This window comes from Chaetodon trifascialis, chromosome 5, assembly GCF_039877785.1.
Source record: "Chaetodon trifascialis isolate fChaTrf1 chromosome 5, fChaTrf1.hap1, whole genome shotgun sequence".
Lineage (NCBI taxonomy): Eukaryota > Metazoa > Chordata > Actinopteri > Chaetodontiformes > Chaetodontidae > Chaetodon > Chaetodon trifascialis.
The window spans coordinates 30,870,969-30,896,835 of NC_092060.1; the positions used below are offsets into that span (position 1 = coordinate 30,870,969).

At 47.9% G+C, this 25,867-nt stretch overlaps 2 protein-coding genes across 3 annotated transcripts; one reads left to right on the forward strand and one right to left on the reverse strand.

Annotated features, from left to right (window-relative positions):
• On the forward strand, positions 1 to 13,264 carry LOC139331618 (enolase-phosphatase E1-like). Its single transcript, XM_070963208.1, has 22 exons — positions 1 to 165; positions 2,929 to 4,061; positions 4,248 to 4,309; positions 4,542 to 4,580; positions 4,918 to 4,994; positions 5,085 to 5,116; positions 5,209 to 5,331; positions 5,564 to 5,689; positions 5,886 to 6,002; positions 6,807 to 6,931; positions 7,024 to 7,514; positions 8,146 to 8,233; positions 8,333 to 8,502; positions 8,593 to 8,651; positions 8,759 to 8,837; positions 8,988 to 9,013; positions 9,104 to 9,229; positions 9,782 to 9,912; positions 10,007 to 11,243; positions 11,905 to 11,989; positions 12,810 to 12,931; positions 13,005 to 13,264. The coding sequence occupies exons 2-22, from the start codon at positions 2,949 to 2,951 to the stop codon at positions 13,035 to 13,037; spliced, it is 4,461 nt and encodes a 1,486-aa protein (XP_070819309.1). The 5' UTR covers positions 1 to 165; positions 2,929 to 2,948; the 3' UTR covers positions 13,038 to 13,264.
• Positions 13,259 to 25,867, reverse strand: matr3l1.2 (matrin 3-like 1.2). 2 transcript variants are annotated; one of them, XM_070963210.1, is made up of 22 exons: positions 25,769 to 25,859; positions 23,848 to 24,818; positions 22,445 to 22,506; positions 22,320 to 22,358; positions 19,999 to 20,096; positions 19,792 to 19,844; positions 19,593 to 19,709; positions 19,363 to 19,488; positions 19,106 to 19,282; positions 18,846 to 18,970; positions 18,165 to 18,531; positions 17,877 to 18,059; positions 17,550 to 17,646; positions 17,334 to 17,350; positions 16,666 to 16,788; positions 16,426 to 16,554; positions 16,208 to 16,336; positions 16,003 to 16,133; positions 15,516 to 15,825; positions 14,838 to 14,994; positions 14,512 to 14,627; positions 13,259 to 14,263 (listed from the first exon to the last, which is right to left on the reverse strand). In XM_070963210.1, the coding sequence occupies exons 2-22, from the start codon at positions 24,631 to 24,633 to the stop codon at positions 14,195 to 14,197; spliced, it is 3,411 nt and encodes a 1,136-aa protein (XP_070819311.1). In that variant the 5' UTR covers positions 24,634 to 24,818; positions 25,769 to 25,859; the 3' UTR covers positions 13,259 to 14,194. The 2 variants fall into 2 exon arrangements, with proteins under 2 accessions (XP_070819311.1, XP_070819310.1); XM_070963209.1 differs by having other exon boundaries at positions 13,262 to 14,263; positions 14,838 to 14,997; positions 23,848 to 24,815; positions 25,769 to 25,867.

Consider the following 25,867-nt stretch of genomic DNA (forward strand, 5'->3'; position numbering starts at 1 on the left):
ACCCTTCAGTCGGGAGAGACGAAGAAGAAGGATGCTTCAGACATTTAGCCTGTTATTGTACATTAATTTTAGCTAAAAACAACGTTTTCACGTGAGGACTTTTAACTTCCTGTCCTAGCTACCCCCCGCGTGCTCTACCTGACAGACTTCCGTGTATAATTTAAGGTGAGTCCGCTGCTGAGCTGACACTTTCCTGTCTGTTATTAGCCGTCAGCTGCCGTGTTGATGCGGCGTACGTTAGCTCGGTAAGCTAACGCTCTTAGCCGTATTCTAACAAAACAACTTTCCTTTTGATGTTGTCAGAAAGATGATGAAGATTTAAATTGACGCAGAGGCTCAGCTGTGACTTCATCTGATAGTCAACAGAAAACTTGACTGATCAATAGTTTTTACCGTAAACAGCTCTGATTATTTTAAATGTAGCATTAGCTTCTGAGGCACTCTGTAGTAACTTTAGCTTCAGCTTTGTGTCATTCATAGTATTCCTGTACAAGCAGTATCCTCTCCTGCCTGGTAGCACTACAGGCCTGGTAGTACTCCTACCAGGCAGGAGATATATATTAGGACGAGAGTCGAGGGATGAAGGGATAAGGAATGAAGGAGTGAGGAATGAAGGGATGAAGGAGTGAGGAATGGAGGGATGAAGGAGTGAGGAATGAAGGGATGAAGGAGTGAGGAATGGAGGGATGAAGGAGTGAGGAATGGAGGGACGAAGGTAGAGGGTTGACAATGTAGGAAAAATGGTGAGGACTGATGAAGGGAGAGATCTGGGGCCTCATTTATAAAACTTGCTTACGCACAAAACGGGGCTTGAAAGTTACGTACGCAACTTCCTACGCAAAGGTTGTGATTTATAAAAGTAAACTTAGCGTGAGAATGTGCGCACCGGTACGCCAACTTTGATGCTTGCGTATGAACATTTTGGAGATGGGGAACTGGCGGTGCAGATGGTGAGGTGGTGAATTGAAGCCAGATTGATCTCATACATTTAATGTCCTCACATATCAGACTTACAGACAGTAATCATAAACAGCCAAGTCTGCAGTGTTAGAGATGTGTTCCTTTAGTGAGGCCTACTGCTGTATGCTCAGTGTTCATATATCATACTTCCATCTTCAGATGATACAGAGCGGTGGATGGCACTGATGGATTAGTATTAATTGTGACAAGGTGTGTAACAATCATGCAGTTTGCTGAGTAAGCATATAAACAGTGCGGTGACACTCGTGCGTGATGCTGCACAATGGATGCGCTGGCACTGCTGGAAGATCACGCAAATGGTAGGATGAGGATGGAGAGTTTTAGGGACCACGGAGATTTCCTGGTCCATGATGATGACTGGCTAATGAGCAGGTTTAGATTCCCTCGAGCGGTGCTCTTGGATCTGTGTGCTGAACTGGGCCCAGTGTTAGATAGACCCACCCGCCGGAACCGCGCCATCCCGTACCAAGGATCGAGGCTATCTTGGTGTCCAGTGGTGGGGGCTCAGGTGTGCCCTTGCCCCCACCAGTGGCAGATGCGCTTCGACGGTGCCATGCCACTTTCTTCTTGGCCTCCACCTTCACATCCGACCACTTCTTTTTAATTTCTGCCTCTGATCGCTCTGTAGCACTGGAACTATTCACTGCAGTGACGACGTGCTGCCACTCTTTTTTTTTTTTTTTTTTTATTCGTGACGCCACTACTGTGGCCACCAAACAAAATATCCTTTCTGGCCTCCACCTCACCCACAAGCACCTCGATTTCAGTCTCCGTAAAATTTCTTTTCCTTTTCTCTGCCATGATCGAACATAAATGCCATTGATCAGCAGGCATATTTATATGCTAAGACATTCATGAGGTACTTTGCATTGACCCTTCATGGTAAAATGTGGGTGTGTCGGGGGCGGGATGTGAGGTGAATCCACCTGCGCAATCTTCCAGGTGGAGTGTGATTTATAAAGGGAAAATTGCGTGCAGGTGTGAGTACGCACAGTTTTATAAATCCAAATATTTTGGCGTATGCCATTTTCAGCTTTTGGGCATACGCAAACTTTTAGTGTGGATTCTACGCAATGTTTTATAAATGAGGCCCCTGGTATGAAGACAGAGGGGAGGAGGAAATGAATGAATCAGGTTCAGCTTAAATTCTGGGGGGGGGGGGGGGGGGGGGTACAGGGTTAGGAATAGGCAAACAGTGGTTAGGGTTAGGGTTAGGTTTGGATGAGGGCTGGTTAGGGTTAGGGTAAGGCTCCAGGAAATGAATGTAAGTCTATGTAATGTCCCCACAAGTGATATAAACACATCGTGTGTGTGTGTGAGTGAGAGAAGCACTTTCTGTGATCTGAGTTCGAGTAAAGTCTGACTGCTGACATAGTATCAATTCAATTATCATCAATTAGTAGTAGTAATAGTAGTATAACCTGATGTACTGTAAGGTAGTGCAGTACAGTGTAGTACTCTGTACGGTGAGGTCCAGCACGCGTCGGCGGAGGCTTTTCCCTCAGAAGGTCTGATGGTGTTTGAAGTGATGCTGAAGAACACGACCGTCACGGTGCTTCCCTGCTGCTCCAGGTGTGAGAGGACCTCATGTGTCAGGAAGACCATCGCATGGTTGGTTGGTATCAAACACACAGAGCCATCTGATTCCATTAGGGAGAAAACGTTTGTTCTGTTTGCGTTCATGAATGTTGAGAGCCATCTGTTTTGATGTCAGCCGCTCTAGTTACAGCCTCAGTTTCCTTCACATCGTGTCTTGCTGTCTCAGAGACCCTCGTCCTGTGTCCTCTTTCCTCGGGACAGAACGGGTCGTGTTCCTCTGTGTTCGCTCGCACTGTTTTCTTCTCTTCAGCTGAATTCTTTTCTTTCAGGATCAACCGTCTTCAACCTTTTCGCCTCTGTCCGTCAGATTTCACATCTCCTGTCTTCCCTGACACCTTCTGTCTGCAGGAGACGTTTCTCCACCCGTCATGTCTCACAACTACCCGTATAGACGTCCGTCGCCTGACTCAGATCTCAGACCTGATCCTGGATCTTACAGCTCCTCAGACCGCCAGCATGCCTCATCGGACCACAACTTTTACAGGCTACCTCAGGAGTCCTTCTCATCCTACCCGTCCTCCTCCTTCAACCCATCATCCTCCTCCTCCTCCTCCTCCACCAGAGGAGCTCAGTGGTCGCAGGACGGCGCTCTCAGCATCCTGAGCAGCTGTGGTCTGGAGCCCAGCGACCTGGCTCTGCTGGCCGAGATGCCAGAAGATGTCCTCACCGTCGAGTCTCTGCCTCATGTTCTCCAACAGATCAAAGGGAAGAGAGGGACCGTCAAACCTTTCCCTCCCAGTGCTCCATCTCCTTCCTCCTCCTCCTCTTCCTCTTCTTATCCTCACAGCTCTGCGCGTCCACTTGCTGTCGGCCCTTCCACCGGTGCCTGGGATCATCCCCACAGTCAGCTGCTCCAGTACCCCCTTGATCATGTGACACAGAGTCCTCTTCCATCTGGCCTGAACCGCTGGGGGAATCCCAGGACTAGCAGCTCCGTCACAGTAGACCCACCACCACCACCATCATCATCATCCTCCAGCTACATGGTGGACTTCCACCACAGACCAGGACCCTCTGAGTATAGTAAGACAACCAGAAACACCAGCCCAGTTTCTTCTCAGGACTTCCACCACAGACCAGGACCCCCTGAGTATAGTAGGACAAACACAGACCCCAGTCCAGTTTCTTCCTACCAACACAGGTCGGGACCCTCTGAGTATGGTAAGCCAGGCAGAAACGCCTGTCCGGTCTCCTCTCAGGACCAGGCCTCTTTGAGGTTAGCAGGAGGAGACAAAAGAACTCGTCCCTCCCATTTCTCCCAGCTGGGACCAGCAGACTACAGGTTAGCTCCTCCTCTTGCAGAGAACCATCCGAAAACTCGTGGGGGGTGCCGGGAGACTGAGCCCTCTTCCAGCAAGAGCAGCAGTCAGCCAACCACCTCGCTGCCCTCCAGGCAAGAAGCTTTGGACTTCCACGGGACTTGTCCGCCAGCGTTCCCATACTCATGCTGTCTATGTAATATTACTGTGATGTCGGAGAAGGTAAGTACACCTGTCTTCCTCCTTGAACCTGTCTCTGCAGTCTGATGGGGGGAGGGGTTTGCACTCAGCTGGTTATCACTCTTCCTGCTGCAGAGGGATGATGGGAGTGTTGTGGCTGCTGCAGCCGTCAGGCAGGAACAGTGAAGTGTGACTCATGTATTGATGCTCCTTGTTCTTGTGTTTCAGGTGTGGATTAAACACATAAACGGCGCTAACCATGCAGACGGACAGCTCAGCCTGCTGCAGCGGTGAGTTTCCCTCTCACTAAAGCCCACTTTAAGCGAAGGATGCCTCAGTTCAGCTTCCCTGGTTGGTCCAGCCTGTTCTCTGCTGGCGAGGAGTTGGGTTTGAGAGCATACTGAAGAGCAGAATAAAGCAGTTTAATAATGAGTTTGTATGTGTGCAGACTGAACGTTTGAACTTCATTTCTTGATGATCTTTTGTTGGGGTTTTCATAACTCTGTCATGTCTCCTCTGCAGGTTTCCTAACTGGGACTGTCGCATGGAGACAGTCACCAGGTCAGTGTCATCCGTCACGATAAGTATAACCTCGATTAAAATAACAGCAGCAACAACACGTTTAAAGTCACCGAACCACCTGTTCTGAGTGCCTGACTATGAGAATTTATGGCTGTGTGCTGCTTTCTATGCACCTGAAACACCTGATGTGTAGTGTACCGAACAGGAGCCTCAACAAAACCAGGAACCAGAGCATAACTGCTGCTCTGTGCTCAGTCTGTAAAGACTGTAGTGACGCTGTAAAGGCATCTGTCTTTAACAGACTTCCTGTGTGAAGTTCTACTGAGGAGGTACTCACATCACAAATCCACATCTTAAATCTATCGTCTGATTTAAGGGCCGACAACCAATCAGAGAAGTGGAAGATGGAAGAGGACCCTGGCCGGCAGCTTCAGCCAGCCAATCAGGAGTCCAGTAAAGACACCTTATTGTTTTCTCTGTTGTTCATAATGTTAATGTGCTGATGGCTGCCTTCACAGCTGCTGTTTTCTGTGTGTTGAACAGTGTCACAGCCAACTGTAAAAGCTCAGAAGAAGGTAAGGACTGCACAGACATCAGAAAGTGTAGAAGTGGAGCTGAGCTGCTCCTGTGTGATAATGCATGTTATGTTGTCTGTGCTTCCTGGCAGACGTTACAGAAAGGTAAAGTGGTGTGTGTGAAGTTTCCAGCTCAGTCTGTGGATGAGGCGTACCTGAGGAAACTGACCGAGCCCTTTGGGAAGATCGTCAAGATCGTCATGTTTCCGTCTTTAGTGAGTCCACGTGGTTCATCACACACAGCAGTCGAATATATCAAGTATTATAGTTTTTAGGATTCTGCTCGTTTGATCACCTCACGATGCAAAGTGAAATGAATGCTTTATAGTCTTTTCACATGCTGTCTTCACCACACTGATTCAGGTTCATTCTGCTGTCGTGTGTGAAGCTCCGACATGGCGTCCATGTTATGTGTTAGTAGAAATAAACGTGCTGTGAACCCTGCAGGCGTTTGTGGAGCTGGGCTCTGTCGATCAGGCGAAGGACTTGGTGAAGTTCCACACTAACTATCCTCCAACTGTGAACGGAGAGCAGATGGAGTTCAGCATCTCCAAAACCTTCAGCTTCCTCCAGGTAGATATTCGTCCAGCTGGCAGCTCCCACTGGAGGAGCAGGAGGGTTGTGGTGGTGCAGGTAGCGCTCAGGACCTCAGGTCTTCAGAGCTCATTGATCCTGATCCTTCACCACGAAGTTTCATGTGATATTGTTGAAATGCGTCACAGTGGAAGTGTGGATGCAGCGAAGCCACGTGACTTTTGTGTCTCCTCAGAGTTCTCGAGTGGTAAGTTTCACTCCAGCTCCGACGGGAGAGAACGGCAAATCGGATCTGATCAGCATCGTCAAACGCTTTGGCTTGCCACTCTACACCCTGTTCCTGCCGTCGATGGTGAGCTCCATCAAACTGTTGTGCTTCTTTTCAGTCCGTCGACTGATCCAGCTCGCTGGAGAGGCGTCAGTCAAACCGACGGGAGGCCGTAGCTTAGAATGGGTCTGTCCCAGTCCACGTCAGGTAGACTAGGTCTGTTCCAGTCCGCAACAGTTAGAATGGGTCTGTCCCAGTCCACGTCAGGTAGACTAGGTCTTTTCTAGTCCGCAACAGTTAGAATGGGTCTGTCCCAGTCCACGTCAGGTAGACTAGGTCTGTCCCAGTCCACGTCAGGTAGACTAGGTCTTTTCTAGTCCGCAACAGTTAGAATGGGTCTGTCCCAGTCCACGTCAGGTAGAATGGGCCTGTTCCAGTCTATGTCAGTTAGTCCAGGTCTGTTCCAGTGTTTGGACTGTACTCCTTGGACCCCGTCGCTGTTTGATATTTATGACTTTCACATTCAAGTCCACTCAGCTTCAGATTCCACTACTGTTGTACCACACTGTACTATAGTACCATACTGTACTGTAGTACCACACTGTACTGTAGTACCACACTGTACTGTACAGTGGTACAGCACTGTCCCGTAGTACAATACTGTAGTACTGCACTGTACCACTGTATCACACTGTACTGTAGTACTGTACTGCAGTACTGTACTGTGGTATTGCACTGTACCACTGTATCACACTGTACTGTAGTACTGTACTGCGGTACTGTACTGTGGTATTGCACTGTACCACTTTATCACACTGTAATGTAGTACTGTACTGCAGTACTGTACTGTGGTACTACAGAGTCACATCAGTTGTATGTCTTTCTCAGGCGTTTGTGGAGATGAAAAATGCTCCCGATGCTCAGAAGATGGTGGATTTTTATTCGTCCAGCACTCTGAGGATCAATGAAGACGTGATCAGAGTTTCCTTCTCGGGAGAATACAAGAGCCTCATGTGAGTACGCTGGACGGCACGAGACGGCTCATCTCATTCTGATTCACGGAGTGTTGATCGATTCCTCCCCTCTCTGGTGTCTTCTGCTGCAGGCGAGTCCCATCGGCTAAGAGGTACGAAGAGGAACCGACCGAGAGGACGAGGAGTTCGAGCCGAGAGAAGGAGGACAAGACGACGGGGAGCACGAGGAGGAGGAGCAGCAAAGGGCGAGAGGAGGGGCGAGAGAAATCCAGCAGAGAGAGGAAGACTAGAACCAGGTCGAAATCCAGAGAGAAATCCACTCAAGAGAAGAGGACCAGAACTAGGTCCAAGTCCAGAGAAAAATCTAGAGAGAAGTCCAGCAGAGAGAAGAGGTCCAGGTCCAGTGATAAATTCGGCAAAGACAAGAGGACCAGATCCAGGTCTAAATCCAGAGAAAAGTCCAGCAGAGACAAGAGGTCCAGGTCCAGAGATGAATTTGGCAGAGACAGGAGGACCAGATCCAGGTCTAAATCCAGAGAGAAGTCCACCAGAAAGGAGGGGTCCTGGTCTAAATCAAGGTCCAGAGGAAAGTTGGCAGTACCGGAGAAAACAGAGTCAACTGGTAAGAAAAGACGTCCTGACTGAAGATCAGCTTCTGAAGACGACATCTTCAAGGACATTAGATTAGACAAGGTCAGATTATATTAGACTAGGCTGGACTGGATTATATTAGACTAGACTAGGCTGGATTATATCAGACTGGATTATTTTAGACTAGGCTGGACTGGATTATATTAGACTGGATTATGTTAGACTAGACTGGACTGGATTATGTTAGACTAGAATAGGCTGTATTATATTAGACTTGACTATATTAGGCTTGCCGCTCTACACGGTCCAGAGGACCGTTTATATTAGACTGGATTATGTTAGACTAGATTAGAACAGATTAGAGATTAGAACTCGTGAAGACTGACGTGTTGATGCTTCTTCAGGACACAGTCGATGATGATGATGATGATCATCCCTCTCTCCCTCTGTAGCCGTTGTAAACAGTCTGTGGTCTTTTTCCGGTGACGTCTGGTTTCAGTATTCCATATGGACTCTGGCATTGAAGGCGACATTACATCGATCTGATGTTCAGTTTACTCTGACGTTTGACAAAGAAGCTTCAGATCCTCACAGCTGAGAAGTTGCTGTTTGGAAAATGACTCAACTGAAATCGCATGATGATTGTCTTCTTCTGTCCACAGACACCAAGTCCAGGACTGATCCAGATCCAGCTCCTGTCAGAGACTCTGAAGCTGAAGCTGAAGCTGCAGAGAGCGAGGAGGAAGCAGAGTGAGTTCTTACTGTCAGTTTTACTGTTGGTTCACTGTCAGTCCTCCAAGTCCTGAACCAAAGATCCAACCAAAGCTGCTGGACTTTGTGGTCATGCAGGATGTCTGCCGAGGACAGCGACATCGAGGGGATGGAGGTGATCGGAGAGGATGGAGAGAATCTGGAGAATGAAGATATGGAAGCTCTGGATGATACTGATGTAGAAGAGGAGCAGGAGGAAGAAGGAAAGATGGAGGAAGCTGCTGAGAGGACAGACTCATCTGAACGAGGTAGAAATAAAAACTGAGCTGCTTCTGGAAAAGAGAAGCAGAAAACCAGGGACAGACGGATGTGAAAGAAAGTCTTTTTGTCTGTTTCAGGTGAAGAGGAGGAGACGAAGGATGGAGAGGCCGATGATCGGGAGCAGCAGCAGGAGAAAGTAATGGAGGAAGAGAAAGTGGAGAAATAGAAACCCGTAAATGAAGGCAGGGAGGGGAGGAAGCTGATCAATACTCGTCTAACAGTCTGTCCTGTGTTGGTCTCCAGGAGGAACCAGATTTCCCAGTCGACCTGGAGAACTGCATCACTCTGGATGAACTGGAAGAAGACCAGTCTGATGACCAAGGTAAAGCTGCGGGTCTGCTGGGGTCTGGGAAGGGGTTGGGGGTCTCGGTGATCAGTAAACATCACGTTTCATCTTCTAGATTCAGTTTTTGAATCCTTTGATCGGTTTTTCTTTGTTCCTGCTTCATTTCAATCTTCTGGTTTGTTGCAGGTGAAGAAGTGCAAGCTGAACAGGAAGTAAGGAGAAAAGATTCCCGTAATTAGCCTTTTTTTGGGGGGGGGGGGTCTGGCATATTGTTATTATCTGTTGTTGTTGTTTGTTTGTAGTCTCTGTCCATGCGAGTGGTTTACTTCAAAAACCTCCCGCTGCGTTCCTACCCCGAGGCCGAGTTCGTCAACCTGGTCAGAGATTTTGGGACGGCTGTGCGCTTCTACCACAAGCCTCCGAGCTGTGTGAGTCCGTCTTTCTTCCTTTGTGAGGCCTGTCCTCCTCCAGGTGTCCTCAGGTCTCACGCCGGGGACACCTGAAGTTGCTCACTGTCCTCGACGATCCACGTCCTTTACACTTTCTAATTACCTGCATGTATCAGAAATGTGACATCTACTTCCTGTCTATCTGTCCTGGAGGGGGTCCCACCGTTGTGGGGGTCAAAGGTCATGAAACATGTTTTTGGCCATAACTCAAGAGTTCATACGCTGATTATGACAAACTGTCTCACAAATGTTAAAGTGATGTAGTGATATTTTATATCAAAAGGTCAAAGGTCAGCTTCATTGTGACATCATCATGTTGTGCAGAAACTCTTCCTGGGTTAGGGTTAAGGTTTTTGGACCTTATCACTACGTCAGGCTGTAACCACAGAAACTGTTTTGGCCCTTCATTTATGTGACGAAGGCTTTGTCTCAAACTGTAAAGCAGGTCAGTTAAAAATGTCCTGTTGGCACTTGTTGACTTGTGTTTGAGGCTTCAGAGAATCTGACATCTTTAGTGTTTGTGTTTTTCAGGGTTTCATTGAGATGTCGTCTTCTTCAGAGGCTCTGAGAGCAGTTAAAGAGCTGACCAGTAAATTTGTGACCTTCTACGGCTCCAAACTCGTTGTCCAGATATCCAATAGATACAGAAGACTCCACAACGGGTCAGAGTCTCCGAACTGTCTCTTCTTGACCCTGTTCACCTTTCAGACTTCTGTGGTCAGTTAGCCTGAATTGCTGTGACTCCTGTCTTCATAGGTGGCCTGTTCCCTTGGATGAGCCCTCAGACGAGGAGAAAAGGACCGAGCACGGGAGTCAAAGGAGCAGCAGCAGGAGGAGCGAGAGACAAAACAGGATTAGGAAGTCTGAAGGGAGGAAGGAGTCCTCAAGGGAAACTCCAGAGAAAGAGTCAACATCTGAAAAGACTCCAGAGGAAAAGTCAATGAATAAAAAGGTTCCTGAAGAAGAGTCAACGAGTAAAAAGGTTCCTGAAGGAGAGTCGAGTAAAAAGGTTCCTGAAGAAGAGTCAACGAATAAAAAGGTTCCAGAAGAAGAATCAACAAGTAAAAATGTTCCAGAAGAAGAGTCAACGAGTCAAAATGTTCCTGAAGAAGAGTCAACGAGTAAAAATGTTCCAGAAGAAGAGTCGACGAGTAAAAAGGTTCCTGAAGAACAGTCGACGAGTAAAAATGTTCCAGAAGAACAGTCGACGAGTAAAAATGTTCCAGAAGAAGAGTCAACGAGTAAAAAGGTTCCTGAAGAAGAGTCGACGAGTAAAAAGGCTCCAGAAGAAGAGTCAACGAGTAAAAAGGTTCCTGAAGAAGAGTCAACGAGTAAAAAGGTTCCTGAAGAAGAGTCAACGAGTGAACCTAAAAAGGTTCTGGAGGAAGAGTCAACATCTGAAAAGACTTCAGAGAAAAAGTCAGTGACTGAAAAGGAAGAGTCAACATTTAAAATAGCTCAAGAGTCATTGTCTAAAAAGGCTCCAGAGAATGAGTCGGTGTCCAAAATGGCCAATAAAAAGTCTCCAGAAAAGGTCTCAGTTGACAAAAATGCATCTGAAAATACCTCCAGAACAACACCAGAGAATGAGGTAGCCAATGAAAAGACTCCAGACGAGTCATATGATACATCAGAGACGGCGTGCAGAACAGAGTCGGCATTAAATAAGAGTGAGGTGGACTCAGCTGAGAAGGACTCTGCTGCAAAAAAGACAGAAAAGGTGACATTGCCTGAAATGCATCAAGAACAGAAGACTTTAAAAAGAAAAGCGACTCATGACAACGACTCAGTGCCTGAAAAGAAGAAGAATGAGTCAAAGAGTGACAAGACTAAAAGAAGGCTGGAGGCTGACAAAGCTCTAGAAGAAGAAAAGTTTGAGGTCCACGAGAAGGAAGGATCAGAGGAAGAGACGTTTGGACCAGGACTGAAGGATTCAGAGAATGTGGATCCATCAGGCTCCCCTGGAGATCTTCCAAAAACCCAAACTGAACAGGTACATCTGAAGACCTGCAGCATGTTCAAATGTTCATGTGTTCAAATGTTGTGCAGTCTGGTTCCAACTTCTTCCATATGGAGATTGTCCACTGTTGGACAGACCGGAGACCTCAGCCATGCTTCTGTCAGTAGAGACTCACTGGGTGCTGGAAACAGGTGGTTGTCAGACAGTCTTCTGCTGCCAGCGTGGGAATGCATGTGAAAAGTCAAGTGACCTTTTACAATACCACGAGTACAGTTTAAATGTCCAGCTTGTTGTCAGAAACATGGGAGTTTCTGAAGTGCTGTGGAGTGTTGCCCACAGGAGGAGCTAGGATGGCGGCCAGATGTTTGGCCATGTTGTAGGGAACCGAGTTGACACTGCTGATGGTGGGTCGGAGCGGGGGTCCTTCCTTTTGTATCTTTGGGAGTCCATAAATGCATGAAAAGGTGTTAACCACCCTGCGAGGGGATAGACGCCCGGGACCCCACCAGGCAGTGCAAACTGAAGAAGCCTTTTGGATGAGAGGCGAAATGTCTTCCAGGCCAGGTGCCTTTGTAAAGCACTTAGAGACTGAACCTTGAACTTCCTGATCAATAGTCCACTGACTATGGACAAACGGAAAGTTTGTGTATTAATAAATATACTTTGACTGAACTAATCCCGGATCTGTTCTCAGGCACAGGACTCCCAGGTCCAAGAGGAGCAACAGTCTGGATCTGCAGGGGGCGCTGCAGAGCTGCAGAAACCCACCAAACCTGTTGGTAAGAAAAGCTACTGTCCACTTCCATTGGCTCTTAGGTCTTCATATGTATCGCATCACTTCCTGTCAGTATGAAAAAAAAACAATGCTCTTTATCCTGTTACACTACCACAGAAACCTGTCAATGTACTCTGTGTAGTATCAGTATGGAGTACACTTATGTGCCAGTATACAGTATGCACTTTGTAGCGTCAGTATGTAGCATTCACGGTAGTGTCAGTGGTGTACACTGTGTACAGACTTTAAAATCTTACTGTTGGTCTACAAAGCATTAAATGGTCTAAGACCAAAATATATTCTAGATTTATTAACTCCATATGAAGCATCCAGAGCCCTCAGGTCATCAGGGACAGGTCTATTGTGTGTTCCCAGAATGAGAAGCAAACAAAGTGAAGCAGCTTTCAGTTATCATGCTCCTCACCTGTGGAACATTCTCCCTGCACACCTGAGGTCTGCACCACCTGTCAGCTCTTAAATCAGGGTTGAAAACATTATTATTTGCTACAGCTTTTACTTAAAGTAAATGTGTTTGCTCAACGGTTTTAATCATTCTAAATGCTAAATTATTGTCTTTTACTGGCTTCTGTTTTTAATTTTCCTTTCATTGTATTTTATTTTTATTTTTCTATTCTCTTCTAATCTCTTTCTTTCTTTGAAATGTAGGATTTTAATGTATTTTTATGCTTCTGTAAAGCACTTTGAATTGCCTAGTGTGTGAATTGTGCTATACAAATATATTTGCCTTGCCTAGTGTTGTATGTGTGGTGTTGGAGCAGCAGCGATGCGTTTACTGTCAGCTCATGCCGTTGTTTCTCCTACAGGAGCAGAGTTTGTCCGCCCGGTCGTCGGGTACTTCTGTCACTTGTGTCAGCTGATCTACGCCGACGAGGACGAAGCCAAAGTGCAGCACTGCAGCAGCCTGACGCACTACAGGAAGTACCAGGTGAGTGTGGAGCCTGGTGTCGGGCCGCCTGCCGGTTACCACTGAGTCTAACGGAAAACCTTCTGTCCTCCAGGAGAAGAGGGGCAAAGATCCGTGGGCCACCTGAATGTCTCACCTGAAGGTGAACCCACAAAACCTGAAGCCATCAGCTCGAAACGTTCACCCAGAAAACTCAACATCAGTTGTTTCATTCTGTCTCAGAATGATCCAGTGTCTTGCTCGAGGGCACGACGGAAGCTTGACGGTTTACAACCAGATGTGGAAATGTGCAGTGAGTTGTTTTTCATGTTTTTTTTATGTCAGACAGTAAAATAATTAAACAAGTCAAATCTGAGTCAGCGTTTTTATAAAATGATGTCAGCAGAAACATTCAGACACAAAACAAGAGTTCGTCCTCAGTGAGGACAGAGACACACAGGACCGTTTGGACACTTTTTGTTCAGTGACAAACAGCTCGCTAACACGTCAGTTCACGGTTTTGTGTTGGAACTATTTCTTGACAAACTGGTGTATCCCTCCGCCTGTGGCATGACGTCCTGTCACTGAGCGGATGGATACACTGCTGTCGGAGGTGAAATAGTTCCAGGATGTCAGTCAGTTTCACGTGATTTGAAGCTTTGTCGAACTTCGCACAGAACCAGGAGACATTTTATGCTAAGCTAGGCTAACGTATTACAAGACTCTGCTAAAATGTTGAACTGTTCCTTTAATCCAACAAGACAACACTGTAAAAAATAAACAACTCCATCCAAAACATTTACTTCTGCTGCTTCACACACTTCAAACAGGAGCCGACGATTATCGATCAGTCGTTTGAGAACGCACTCATCAATACATCCGTCCGTCAGCCGAAGGAAAAGTAATCAGTAACGATTTTGACATTGGAGTGATGACTAAAGAAATCAGAAATGACTGAAAAGTGAAAGTATCTGTTTTCAGGTGTCACCTGTCAATCATTTTAACGATGTTCTGATCTTTGATGGACCAAACGATCAATTAATGAAATCACTGAAACACAAATCACTTTCATCTAAAATAAACAAAAACAAATGTGCGTGTGTGTGTGTGTGCGTGTGTGTGTGTGTGAGAGAGAGAGAGAGAGAGAGAGAGACAGGACTGGAACAAACTGTCCACTGTCGGTCTTCCGTCCTGTCAGAGACTTGCTGGTTCCTGTGGTGAAGCAGCTGATGAGGACGAGACGTCTCGCAGTCGTTTTGTCTGCGTGGACTTTAACAAGCTGAACTCGACGTTTGCTTCCTGTTTTCATGCCGTCGTCGTCGTCTTCTTCCCTTTCTTCTTGTCGGCTTTGGTTCGCTCCCTCTCCAGGTATTTCTGAAACGACAACAGGATTCAGTTCAGTCAGAGCTCTGCTCCTCGTGTCCAGGTGACACCTGTCTGACCTGATCAGGACTCGACGGCGATGATTGGACCACTTTCTTTATTCGAAGGCGGATCATCAGCAGCTGCTTCGTTCATCGAGATCGATTCCTGATCACACCTGCAGCCCCGTCCGTTCACACCTTACATACATGTCCTCACGTGACATGACCTGACGCCTCAGGTGTGCCGCGGCGTCTCACCTGCAGCTTGTCGTAGTGCATCTGGCTGCTGCAGTGCGTCTTCTTGGCCGTCTCTTCGTTGGAGTAGAACAGGAAGCAGACGCGGCAGTAAAAACCCATCTTCACATGTTCGACACCTGGACGCACACACGTCACAGACAACGTTAACAAACACTGTTTACTGACTGTTTACAGACAGTCTGTCGACACTGTTTACTGACAGACTGTTTACTGACTGTTTACAGACAGTCTGTCGACACTGTTTACTGACAGACTGTTTACTGACTGTTTACAGACAGTCTGTCGACACTGTTTACTGACAGACTGTTTGCAGTCTATTTCCTCACCGATGGGGTTGTTGGGGTCGTGGGGGGGCAGCGGCAGGGACGCCACGCTGGGCTTGTTTTCAGCCGGTGGGGGAGTCTCTGTCTGTCCGTTGGATGTCTCCATGTCCTCCACCTGCGCCTCCTGATCAGCCTCCTGTTTCGCCTCCTGCTTCGCCTCCTGCTGCCCAGAGGAGCACAAACCGCTCACTTTAGATCAGCGTCATTTCTGTTTTTGTACAGCTCAAATGGCTTCAGTGCTCCCCGCTGAGCCACTGTCTCATGTTAGCATGCTAAACTACAACGGTGAACAGTGGAAACACATCAGCATGTTAGCCTGACAGGGCTGCTAGCATGACTACAGTCAGTCAGTCTGCAGTAAACTGACAAACACTCGCAGGTCATCCTCACTCGAAGGCAGACATCTTTAGAGCAACACAGCTAGCTGTTAGCGGCTGGTGTTAGCGGCTCACTGTGACGTACAGGCAGCTCTCACTGATCACTGTGATACTGGAGGAAGCCTAAGACACCACAGAAGAAGAGTATGCACAACTGAGACTCTTCTTCTGTGGTTTCTGGAGGTTTGTTCTGATTGGACATCAGAGATGATGATATCAACATGTGTTTCATGTCTGAGCTGGGGTTTTGATCGTGGACAGTAAACAGGAAGTGACTGATCGATAACTGATGGCGGTGACTCACGTCTTGGCAGCTTTTCTGCGTTTCATCAGAAACTTCAGGAATCTTCTCAGCTGAGTTTTCTTTTTTCTTTTCTTCAACACAGCTCACATCAGAACTCTGCACCTCTTCCTCTTTCTCCACATCCTCCTCCTCCTTTATTTTCTTCTCCTCTTCCTCCTTTATTTCCTCCTCCTCCCCTCCGTCCTCCTGCTGCTGCTGCTGCTGCTGCTCCTCCTCCCTGGACTTCTTGGCTAGAGGTTCTTCGGGTTGTTTGGAGGATTTTGGTGACGTGCTGCTGATCTCTCTCTTGGTCGTGTTCGGACATCGATGTCTGAACCAACAAACAAACGAGCAGTTTCTTTAAGTTGCTTCAGATTTACCTGCAGCTCATCTAAACATCAGAAGAACATGGAGTTGTGTGCTGGAACAAACACCTGCACACGTTCAGTCAGACCTACAGCAGGTTACCTGACCGACAGACACCACAGAAGAAGAAGCAGCAGCTCACCCGTGTTTCAGCTGTCTGTACTTCCTGCTCACGTAGACGGTCAGACGCTTCCCGTTGAACTTGGGTGGATTTGCCTTGCAGTCTTCGGCCATCTTCTCCGCGTCCTCGGCGTTCTCCATCTCAATGAAACACTGAGGACAGAGCGAAGGTCAGAACACACACGGCACACAGCGGCGCTTCAGGACTCGCTTCAGTCTCGCTCTACCTCTCTCTTGATCCTGTTGGTGAAGTACTTCCTGACTCTCCCGAACGGCTCGGCCAGTTTCAGGATGTCGTTGTCCGAGTATTTGCTGGAGGGGATCTGACCGACGTACACCACCTTACTGGAGCCGCACTGAACAGCGAAGAAGACGGAGAAGTCGTCAAACAGACGGGACGAAGAGCTGAACACATTGTGTCTCAGGTGCAGGCAGAGGGGCTCACCTGGATGGTGGGGTAGCTCATGGAGTGGCTGATCCTCACCGGCCGGCCGCACACCGACGCCGAGATGTTCCCGTTGTAAAAGTTGGCCATCGCTCGAGCTTCTTCTTCTGTCTCGAACTGAAGGTACGCCTGCTCGGGGGACGAGAGACCGACAGGATCACATGACATGGACGTAAACTCCGAGCTGAGCGACACGTGTCCACCTGTACTGACACTACAGAGCCGCAGCAGAGCGTGTACCTCAGGTCTCAGGTCCAGCACCAGGTGTTTGACCACCTGCCCAAAGGGTTTGGCCAGTCCCAGCAGCTCGTCGAGGAACTTGTAGCCTCGCCTGAAGCCCACGATGTTGACCACCCGCATGCCCTGACAGAAGAAGAAGAAAACTGACAGCTCTCCCCGTACTTTCACAAACAATAAACGGCCTCAGTCAGACGTCGGCCTGTTTACGATGTTTCCTGTCTGAACTCTGCGCTGATGATCCTGGTTTGAGGTCAGGAGCTGTTAAATCGTCTCATTTAACTTTTGGATTCATGCATAAAAAAGGTTCAGGCAGGACATGTTATTTCGATTTGTTTACAGTCTGCTGAGTCAGCCGTTTTTTCTAAACATGAGGATTGTCAGGGACATACTGCAGAGTCGTCTTCTCTGGTTTCTGTGTGTGTGTGTGTGTGTGTGTGTGTGTGTGTGTGTGTGTGTGTGTGTGTGTGTGTGTGTGTGTGTGTGTTCAGGTGTGACTGAGGAGTCTCTGTTTCAGTTTGTTACTCTGCGCAGTCACATCAGCAGCTGAACGACAGTAGCTCACTTCCTGTCGTCGTTGTTGTTAAAGGTGGACACACCTGTCTGTCTGACCTCCCAGTATCTTTGTCTCACCTGTCGCATCCTCTGACAGGTGACCTACAGATACGTACCCCTCTCCTCGAGTTGTCTGCAGAGAACACAAACACATCATCAGTGTTTCACCATTTGAAAAATAAATGAAATCAAGCTGCAGGTAGATTTTGGAATGAAGCAAAAATCATCTGTAAACATCTGCACACATCTGCAGACACCTGCACAGCTGTAAATCAGAAGAGCGTTTCTCAGGGTCACTTTCAGCTCAGTAATGATTCGTCTTGTTGACGTACCAATGGCGTCAGACTCTCCCTCTGCTTTGTCCTCGTCCTCTGCCAGTTCGTCCAGCGTCACAAAGTCCTCCATGTTCTCCAGGAAGTCCTGATCAAACTGAAAACAACAAAGCGTCACCATAACTGTCCACATGTCTTCAACTGGACCAAACAGAAGAAAAGGAAATGGTGCTGAGGAGGAAGCTCCAGAACAGATACTGAATGAACCCTGATAGAGAACGTCCACGTCCACAGACATGACTTCTTCCTGCCTGTGGACGTGCAGTCCGACAGGGTGAATGAAGCCTCGTATTTCTTTTTAATTGGTGCGGCAGTAAGAATCATTACCGCGTCTGCAGGTGTGTCTCCGTCCACCGCCTCCGAACTCTCAGCTGCCTCTGCGCTCGGCACCTCTTTGTTCTCCTGTTCTTCAGTTTCTGTTGGCTCTGTTTGTCCCTCTGACTCCGCCCCCTGCTTGGCCTCACCGTCAGCCCCGCCCACATCGTCGATGACATCACCAGCATCAGGAAGCTGTGTGTAACGAGGCGTCGACACAATAGACGGCGCGTTCAATAAAAACACGTTACTGAACTCAAACACATCTGAACACACGTTCATGTTTGTCAGTTTCCTCACCTCCTCCTGTTGGACATCCTCAGACGCCTCCACAGACTCTGCTCCCTCTGGCTCCTCTCCCTCTGCGTCTCCATCAGTTATCTGCTCCTCCCCCACCTCCTCCCCTGCGTCCTCCCCCTCCATGACTCCAGACACCTCCTCCTCCTCCTCCTCTGCTGCTGCAGGTTTCTCCTCAGGCTTCAGTTTGTTCTCCTCCTCCTTCTTCTTCTCCTCTCTGGTCCTGGAGCTGGACGAGGTTTTGGATGAGGGGGGCCTGAGGGAGCCGGAGGAAGTCCTGGTTCCAGAGCCGGCAGAGGAGGCGGCATTGGCTCCGCTGCTCCTCTGGCTCCGATGGTCTCCGGCAGACCCCCCCTGCCTCCGGTTCACACTGAAACAGAAATGTTGTGGTTCGCTTCAGTTCAGAGCAGCTGAGACGAACTGTCCACAGCTGAGACGACACCATGTGACCACGTCACGGTGTACAGGTGACCTGATGGTGAGACGGTGACCAATCAGCTCACCTACACCCGAAAAACACACCGGGTGTCCGACGGTCTCTGTGGGCACAACTTGATCTCCGCCAGGGCTAACCCAGAGGCTTCAGAGCTTCTCGTGGTAATCAGGTGACTAATCAGGTGACTACAGATGACCACAGGTGACTAATCAGGTGAGCACAGGTGCGTTTTGAGGCTCTGTACTCACTTGAGGGTCTTGTACTTTGCGCAGACGTTGAGGCGGATTGGTCTTCCTTTGATGGTGAGCGGGTTCACAGTGTAATACTTCACCAGCATCTCTGCGTCCTCCGGAGTCCCCAGCTGGACAAACGCCTGGACACACAGACGGACAGGGGGACACAGACAGACAGACGGGCGTGAGCGTATGCAGTGATGAAGATCAAACTAACTTCATGAAAGGATCATTTTAAAAAAAGACTTGAGGACGTCAGGCATCTCTCGGGTTACCTGGTCGTTTAAGAACAGGTGTTTCTCCACGATGCCGAAGCGTCCAGCGATGGTCAGCAGCTCCCTCTTCTTCTCTTCCTCTCTGGGCAGGTTGGAGAAGAAAACCACCTGGCTGCCGTGACCTTTGACCTCCCGGGCAGGCCTGTCCATCGACCTGTCTGACGACCGCTCGTCTTTCTGCAGGCGGAGCACAACAGAAGGTCACGTGAGTCAGAAACAGCTGGACGGCGGCACAGCGCGATGACGGCTGCCGTTACCTCGATGACCAGCAGCCTCTGGGACAGGTAGAAGCTGAGGGGTTTCCCGTACAGAGACGCAGGGTGCTGCTCGTAGTAGTTCACCATGTCCAGAGCCTCCTCGTGACTGCTCATCTCTAGGAAGGCCTGATGGAGACCAAGAGTTTGAGTCAGTGAACACTGCATACCGACAGATGATTCGGTGTTTCAGCGACCAACGAGGCCATCGGTTTAGCACGATGTCGCCCCACCTTGTTCTTGAGGACCAGGTGTTCCCTCAGGCAGCCGAAGGGCTCGGTGAAGGCAAACAGAGTCTTGTTGCTGAGAGGCTTCCTGTCGTACTTCACCACCACCACTCTGCTTCTCAGCTGAGGACACATTTCACGTCAGTCAGTTCTAACGTTACGTATACTATAAAACACAGAGCAGAAGAAGAGGAGTCAAACTGACCTTATTCTGTCCAGACTGGGTCTTTCCTGACAGACCAGGACCTCCAACTCCTCCTGACACACAAACACACTGAGTGTTAACATCACCTGATGTTTACCTGCTGCCGCAGACTGCATGAATACATCACTGTAAGCACAGACGTGCTGGGGGTCTGTTGTCCTGCAAACACGTTAACAATAATAATGAGACCCCCGTGTGGTGTGTTACCCCAGGTGGAGGACACCCCTTCGGCTGGCTGGACTGAAGACACCGGGGCAGGTCCAAGCAGCCCGGCAGACAGGTTGGGGGTGTCCAGAAAACTCCCACTGCAACAAAGACAGCAGCTGTCAGTCAGTCTCATGAAGGACAGACCCTGACTGAATGTGACAGGTCGCTTCACCCTGACGTCAACCAATCATAATCAAAGCGGCCGACATCGAACACTCGGCAAAGGGCTGATGGCCCCAGAGGTGAGCACAATCATCTCTTTTCTTAACAGCCTCAAGTGCCCCAATCCACTTTGGTACTATTGGGCAGCTCAACTGAGGACCATGATGTATTATTTTACAGATAAGTCTCTCCCACCTTGGATGAATATTGAAAACTGCTCAGTCCCTCTTCCTCTCCCCCAGTACATATACTCAGCAAAAGTCAAAATGTTGAAAAAAAAAGACAAAAAATCCTACAGTCAGAAATATGATTACAATTTGGTATCAGGTTAAGAAACATTTGGGTGAATCCTCCTCTCTGTCATGCTTCAGCCCGATATGGGGTAACTATTTTTTCCCTCCAGGCGGAGCAGACCCTGGTTTTAGGAAGTGGGCCGAAAAAGGTTTAAAGACAATAGGAGATCTCATGGGATCAGAGGGTGGGTTTTTGATGTCATTTGAGGAGCTGATTGCCAGGTACAATATTCCAAGTAAACATCAATTTAAATATCTACAGGTGAGAAACTTTATTAGATCATCTCAAAATCAGTGTGTGTCAATTCCCCCGTTGTCCATTTTGGTAATCGAGTGAAAAAAGATTGCTTTGGAAAGGGAATTATCTCCAAACTATATAACTTGTTAGCAGAAGGGTCCTCTGAGTCTTCTCTACGGAAACTTAATGCCTGGAGGGAAGATTTCCAGGAGGATTTGCCCTCCGAGGACTGGGAAGAAGCGTGTGCTGAAGCACAAACAAAAACTACCAATACACGCCTCAAAGGACTGCAATATAACTGGCTAATGAGGACGTATGTGACGCCTGAAAAGCTCAATAAGTATAATGGTGCCATTCCTGACTTGTGTATCAGGTGTGGAGAGGAGAAGGGGACGTTCTTCCATTGTATCTGGAAATGCAATAAAGTTCAACAACTCTGGTGGGAGGTATAAAAGTTGTTCTTGACCCTAAACTGTTTATTCTAAGTTTATATCCTGATAGACATCATATGTCTAGAAAAATAATCACTGCCATGGATTTATGTTTACTGCTGGCAAAGAGTCATAGCACTCTCATGGAAGAGTACCAGTAAACCAAAATTCATTAACTGGATTAAGGAAATGTCCACAACTTCACCTATGGAGAAGATTACTTACATTATAAAGGGGAAACTACCACTATTTCAAAACATTTGGGGTCCTTTTATGGAATATATGGAGAGTGTGGATTTAAGGGGTGTGGGGAGTGGGGAGTGGGGTGGATGAGGCGTAGTTACCAGTGATCCTCTGCAGTGTCCTAAAACAATTTCTTTTCTTTTATTTGATTTTTTTAATCTGTGTGAATTGTAAATTCGAGTTTGTATTTCTGAACCATGCACAATAGTGAAATCATTTGTGGCTAACCCTTGATAAAATAGAGAAACCTTTGGTGTTTTGATTGTTGTTGCTTTCTTGTTATGTTTTGGGTTTGTTTTTTGTTTTTCTTGTTTGTTTGTTTTTTCTTTCCTTTTTTCATAAACTTTGAACTTTCAGCTAAGTGTTGCTCTATGTTAACTCATAGATATCTGACTTGTAAGGAAAGATGATTTGAATGCTGGACAATAATTTAGCTGCTCTTGATGTTTCCTTTGATGTGAGAGCACGCTTATTTTTGTATACTATTGGAAGCATTTTGAAAACCCAATAAAGATAATGTTGGAAAAAAACCTGAGCCTGAAGGAACTGTCACCTTTTCAGGTACAAAGTGATATCAGGACAGGGCGGGCTGCAGCTAGCTGTTGGCATGCTAACTTCAGCAGATGTCTCTGCAGCACAGTACAGAGACATGTTGGACATAACATCGGAACTGTTAAGTCTTCATTCTTTTAATAATTAGTCGGTTTTTGGACATTTTAAACTGAAATTCTGTCCATATCTGACCCTGCACCTTTAGATTTGAGTATAAATAACTGAAGGGTCATCTCCAGCAGCAGGAGGAGGTGAAAGCTGGCATTCAGAGTCAGAGTGTGGGGAGGACAGCAGACAGAGGCATTACCTTATGTTAACTTTCTGTAGTGGAAAACATGTCAGTAACACTAACTAACGTGAGCTCTGCTCATATACAACGACGGCCGCGATGCTGTCTCTTACCTCCTGCCTGAGGACATACCAGGGTCCCAGTCCGGATACCTGAAACATTCAGCCAAGATTAAATCTCCAGAAAGCGTGGCGCTCTCTGAGCAGCATGTGTGTCGGCATGTATCTGAGAGACTCACATGTTGAGCAGCTGCCGTCTGTTTTCAGCATGCTGGCGTCCGTTCGTGTGCTGGTTCCACTCCTGCACATTCAAACACAGTCACTGCAAGTCGTCCACACAAACATCAGCTGTGGTCGACTCTGACTCTTAACCACAGGAGCAACAGGTCTTCAGTCCAATCAAAACCCAAAGTCACAGTTTGAGTGGATTCATTAGAAATTCAGTGATAAGTGATGATGCTGTGCTTACAGAGAGCAGCAGATAACTGCAGGACGGCAGCTGAAAGCAGGAAATAAATTGGAGTCTGCTGGAGGTTACTGAGCAGTCTGCTCTGTGCTGTCCACCTGAAAGGTGACCATGAACTCCACCATAAGTACAACTGGACCATTAGAGAAAATCATTATTATGATGATAACTAGACGCTCGTCCTATGACCCGACCCGCCCAACAGGACGGCCAGTATCAGCTGATTTCTGAGGATGGGTTCCAACGGCCCCTTCCATTTTGGATCTGGTTCCAAATTGGTACACTACTTTTGATGTTAACGAATCTCTTATTGAATGTTTCGTTATTGATCTCTTCTGATCCCTTTGTCTCTGAAGTCTCGTTCTGACTCTGACTCAGACGTCTGCAAAGACAAATAAAATAGTAAAAGTAAAACAGGACCAAGTTATTCACTGAGAGACGCCTTCATTCCACCAAACAAACTACCTGAACGAGGTTCAATAAGGGATTCAGGTTCAATTAGCAGACTGAACTGGAGTCGACAGACATCTTTTATTTCCTCTAACCTGACCTCTGACCTCGGGAAGCACTGGCCCTGAACACCTGGACAGCTGATAGTGAGGTTCAGACATTTGGAGGTAAATGATGTAATCAGGTAAACATCTGCTGATTGGCCCAGGACATACAGTGTCAGACTGAGCTGCACCGACTCTCATGGAGAAACTTTCCAGACTACAGTCTGTTTCTGACATGTTGAATTTCATTAGGAAATCTTTCAGGTTAACTTCAGGTGTCACATATGTAGAAACAAGTCATAAAAGATGTAAGTGCAGTACCTGTCTGGAGGATGCTGACATGAGGGTGAACAGATATAACAAGACCTGGATTTCTGGGCAGAATACTCACTTAAGACCTGCGGCTGGGTGAAGACTGAAGAGACCCAAACCTGACTGTGTAACGCTACAGAGCTTCAGGTGTCAGTGTAAGACATGAGGACACAGTACATGCTGTGAGGTGATTTAAACAAGGAATTTACACGATGCAAACTGGACCTCCAGTCACTGGAAACCTGAGGGATGATTACCACCTGTCACTGACTGAAGTGGACAGAAGACTTGAGCTGAACTCAGGTGTCTGAACTGAAACACTTAAAGTTAGTCCGAGAAGAGAGGAGGAAGGAGGCTGCACGGTACTCACCATGGTGGAATGAACGTCAAAGTCACAAAGAGAGCACACGTGGGGGAACATGGAGGGCGCAACTCCCAAGAAGTCTTGGACTTTTCCATTTGACGGGGAGCCCATCCTCCTCTGCATAAAGACGGGGTCGGACGTCGGCGGCCCCACGCCGAGCCTATTGTAGGAATCGTGGTGGGAAAGCTCTGAGTACGGCCTCTCTCTGGTCCCACCCCCACCACCGCTGCTGCTGTAATTTAAGCCGAAGCCCCGGCCGGGAGCGACGTCTTGCAGGGAACTGTACCCAAAGTCTGCAGAGGCCTGGGTCCGGGCAGAACCCTGACCCAGAGAAGGACCGCTCATCCTGCCTACGTGCATGTTGTCCCAGCTGTCCCTTCCTCCTCGATATGCGGAGTCAGAAGACATGGAGGACGCCACCCGCCGCTCTCCTGCTTCTCCTTTGCGGCTCTTGAGCTGCATGAGGATGCGCGGCAGTGTCTCCACACTGATGTCCTCCTCAGGAATTTCAGCTAGAGCATCCAGGTCGGAGGGCGACAGCCCCAAACTGGCAAACAGCTTCATGGTGTTGCCAAGATGGTTGCCGCCGCCACGCCGGGACATCTGGGAGCTGACATCCTGGCCCTCAATGCCGCCACCACCGCCCACCCCCATGCCTGAAGACACCCCCCCCATCTGCCGGCTGGACCGCTGTTCATTCATGCTGAAGTTCAAGGTCTCTGCGGCGGCCAGGAGCCCCCGACCTACAGCAAAGTGTTTCTGACCTCCGTCTGACTGCGACTTCTGAGACATGATGTCACGAAGAGCAGCTGCTCTCTGGCTTCAAACGTGTCAGTACAGGTGAGTCAAGATACAGAACGAAGCAGAGTCTGTATCTTAAGGACGGGGAAGTGAATGTCAGTTAATGTCTTGTGTAAAGAGTAAACTTGGCCAAAGTGAAGGGGAACTCCTCTTCTCTGGAGAATGTCTGATTTCTGCTGAAACACAATGAGGTAGAGACACTCTTCAAACGCTGCCTCTACGAAGAAAACACAAGCCAGTGGAGACGGAGCCACAGCAGTATGTACAGCAAATGGAAGGGAATGACTGAGTCAGCGGTCACAGGTGTAAGCTGTGACTTCTGGGACATGAGAGGCATTAAAGAAGGCTAGGAAAGGAGACAGGACAGGCTATAAAGACTCAAATTCACCTCAGACCAGGAGGGAGGAAATGAACTGATGAGATCAGACTGTGATGGAGACATCCTCACCGAGCAAAGAGAAACTCTGAGAACCCGTGCAGAAAGTCACACACTGGTGTGATTAATAAAATAAGCCTCTTTTGAATTAATTTTGATAACGTCTGATGGAAACGTGGGGAGGGGGAGAGCTGGACCGAAACACCACGTAACTACACCGTATGGGTTCCATAAAGAAACAAAGGTAAACCAGCAACGAGCAACGTTTTCACACTGAAATCTGGCCAGTGAACATCTGGAAAAGCTGCGGTCATGTGCACGTTTGAGCCACAAGTTTTGAATGGAGAACAGCAGAAATACGCGACCTGTGCTAAACAAGCAGCTACTGTGAGCTAACGGCGCTAGCTCGCTAACATTACCGTCGAGCTTAAATTTTCTAGCTAAACCCGCACTTTCATATAGGGCTACTTACACACGATTGCAAGCACTGGTTACATATCAAATAATTACTCAGACACATTAAGCTAGAGGCCGTCCTACACAGTCGAAGCTAACTTTACCGTATATCGTTTGCTAACGTCATTAGCCTGCATTGAGGCTAGCCTGTTCCGACATGCTAATGCTAGTCGTTAGCTTGGAACGTGGAACTTCAAGGTTCTAATTTGCTGATGGGCAAATTTAACATAAGACTTTTTGCTATCGGCTAATATATAAACTGCAGTTTATGTCTACGAATATAAACACTCTTACCTTTACTTTTCCTAAAGCGCTGTTGATAGCTAGCTAGCTGATGCTGCTATTGCAACCGTACAACACGACTGTACCGCAGGACTTGAAGGCTGAAGTATC